Raw genomic sequence first — 2,807 nt, 5'->3', positions numbered from 1 at the left:
TGTGTGTGTGTGTGTGTGTGTGTGTGTGTGTGTGTGTGTGTGTGTGTGTGTGTGTGTGTGTGTGTGTGTGTGTGTGTACTGACTGAAGTGGACTGAAGCTGTTTTATTGTTTCTGATGTTGATTGATCAGTGATTGATTCGTGATCAGTTTGTATCTTTGTTGGTGTAAATAAAGCTTTAAATTCCCTTCAGAAGTCAGATGTGATGTATGAGAACCGAGTCCAGCTGCTGGTCCTGTCTGTGACCCGTCAGGACTCTGGACCTCTGGTTCTGTGGTTTGTTCTGCGCATGTGGATGCTCTATCAGACTGAGACCGGGGAGTTTGGAGGCTGGTTCCACCTCGAGCTCTTGGTTGTGTTCCTTGAGCACAGTGCATTTTAATCTGCTCTAGAGCCTGGTTGGTTCTGGTCGGGCCCTGAACTGGCCCATCCTGGTCAACACAGCTCCCCTGGAAGGTGAAGCTCTGACTTCCAGTGGTGTTGTTGGGCCGACCAGCAGCAGGTTCCTGGACTCAGAGCCACTGGATCTTCAGAGGTTCCAGCTGGGAGGAGTACCAGAACTCTGCAGGGATCCCACATGTCATCCGACCTGAGAACTCAAGCTGCAGAGGAACATCTGGAACCATCTGCTGAGGTCCCTCCAGACCTGAGCTCTCTATCTCCAAGGCGGAGCCCAGAACCCCCACAGAGAACCCTGAATCGTGACCCAGCTGGCAGCGCTGCCACCGGCCCCACTGCACTGACCCGTTCCAGGCCTTTCCAGGCCTTTCCAGGCGGGTTAGCACAGGTCTAATCCTGCCTCTATTCCTGGCTGCAGACCAGCTGGGAGCTGTGATCTCTGAGGATGGACCTAATCCAGATCAGGATTAACAGATCAGCACAGAACCAACAGCCCACTGAAACGCTGCAGCTCAGAACCGCAGCGTACACTGAAATCTTAGAAAGACCTCAGAACCACACAAACCAAACAGAACCATGAGCCTTCAGATTGACGGAACAGGTGCTGACCAGAACTGGACCAGAGCTGATCCAGACCAGGTTCCAGTTCAAACTACAGCTACTGATCCACACTGTGGAGGTCTGGCCACCATGACAGGAACCTCCAGGACCACGTCCAGGACCTGAAGATCACATTTGCTGGTTCTGGTTCTAGCATGAGTTTGGACTCTGTGGTCCTGGTTGCTCACAAGAACATCGGCCCGATTTCACATCTAATATTGATCAGATCAAGGTTCCTGATCGATAACATCTCTGATCAAAACTCTCCCCAAACACCAAGAACATAAACCGCCTGACCGCTGAAACCTGGTCCCGATCAATAATCAATGCTGTTGGATTATTGGTGATCGGTTTGTCCNTGAAGAAAGTCATAGAAAATTCCGCCTCTCATTATTGTGGTGTTTAGCAGATATGAATAATGTTGGTGATGCTGACTGAGCTGGAACAGGAACCAGGAACAGTTTGGTCTGGTTTGATGTGAGAACCAGAGGCTTCCTGTCTTTCTCTACAGCCGAGGTGAACTCCTGGTTCCAGCTGTGTCTGAGTTATAACAGGACCAACTGAGCTCTGCTCTGCAGATCGCTTCATTCATCCTGGACGTGGTGAACTTCAGGTGTCTCGCTGTGTTTCTGCTCTGACATGAAAACTGCAGAGAACGTCGTTTCTGCTGAAGTTCAAACAGCAGAGTGTTTGGTTCCCCGCCGTAGAGCAGGAAGCTGCAGCTGATGACGGACAGACGCTCGTCTTCGTCTCCTTGTACATTAGAGCGATACCTGCTGAGACCAACTGTAGTTCTGACTGTCTGCAGAGCCGGCAGCAGGACGGTTACCATTGATCCTCTGGGACTGGTGTAGCAACCATCAGCAGGTCTGCCTGTACAGAGCATGATGGTGAGGGCCCAGCCTGAGCACACATCAGCAGAAGGTCGTCCTCTGTGACGCCTCTAAATCTCCTTCAGTCATCCAGAGCAGTGGACAGTGAGTTAGAACCCAGCAGCAGCACTGCTCGGCCACATGTGATGCTGAGACGTGACCAGCGGGGGGCGCTGCTGGTCCAGCTGTCAGCCTCCACTGGGCCACACACACAGCAGTCTGCAGGCCAACGCTGAGGAGATGTGGTGGTGATCAATAATCAATAATCAATGGATTCCTGTCTGTCTGTCTGTGTCCAGGTGGAGCAGTTCTGGAGGTTCTACAGTCACCTGGTCAGACCAGGTGACCTGAGTGGACACAGTGACTTTCACCTGTTCAAGGAGGGAATCAAACCCATGTGGGAGGTAACAGTACTGCAGTAATACCACAGCCAGTACTACAGTGTGCTGCAGTACTCTGATACTGTCTCCTCCCCAGGACGAGTCCAACCGCAGCGGAGGGAAGTGGATCATCCGTCTACGTAAAGGTCTGGCCAGTCGCTTCTGGGAGAACATCATCCTGGCCATGCTGGGAGAGCAGTTCATGGTGGGAGAGGAGATCTGTGGAGCCGTGGTGTCCATACGCTTCCAGGTACTGCTGCTGCTACTGCACTACTACTACTACTACTACAGTACTACTACTACTACTACTGCAGTACTACTACTACTGCAGTAATGCAGCCTCTGTGGAGCCACGTCAGACTGAAACAGGTTCTGTAGCTGGAACCATGAACAGACGTCAACATTCAATGAAACTATGAAGAGAACCCTGTCTACAGATGGTTCTGGAGGTAAACCGGTCCTTCCATCGTCTAGAACTGGTTCTGACCAACCACCATCACACATGCTGACATGAGCCTGGAAAGTTTACCCAGAATGCACTTTGTAAAGTTTCCTCT

At 51.4% G+C, this 2,807-nt stretch overlaps 1 protein-coding gene across 1 annotated transcript; it reads left to right on the top strand.

Annotated features, from left to right (window-relative positions):
• Window positions 1–2,145: 2,145 nt before the first annotated feature.
• LOC103375815 (eukaryotic translation initiation factor 4E type 2-like) lies at window positions 2,146–2,584 on the top strand (the record flags this gene model as incomplete). The annotated part of the gene is made up of 2 exons (XM_008306127.1): window positions 2,146–2,274; window positions 2,348–2,584. Coding segments are annotated over 2 exons (366 nt in total), but the record flags the coding sequence as incomplete, so codon positions are not given.
• Between the last annotated feature and the right edge of the window lie 223 nt (window positions 2,585–2,807).

The sequence above is a fragment of the Stegastes partitus genome, unplaced genomic scaffold, assembly GCF_000690725.1.
Source record: "Stegastes partitus isolate 25-593 unplaced genomic scaffold, Stegastes_partitus-1.0.2 Scaffold2991, whole genome shotgun sequence".
Lineage (NCBI taxonomy): Eukaryota > Metazoa > Chordata > Actinopteri > Pomacentridae > Stegastes > Stegastes partitus.
The sequence above is the reverse complement of the archived record's forward strand: the minus strand, read 5'-3'. Positions and strand labels throughout refer to the sequence as shown.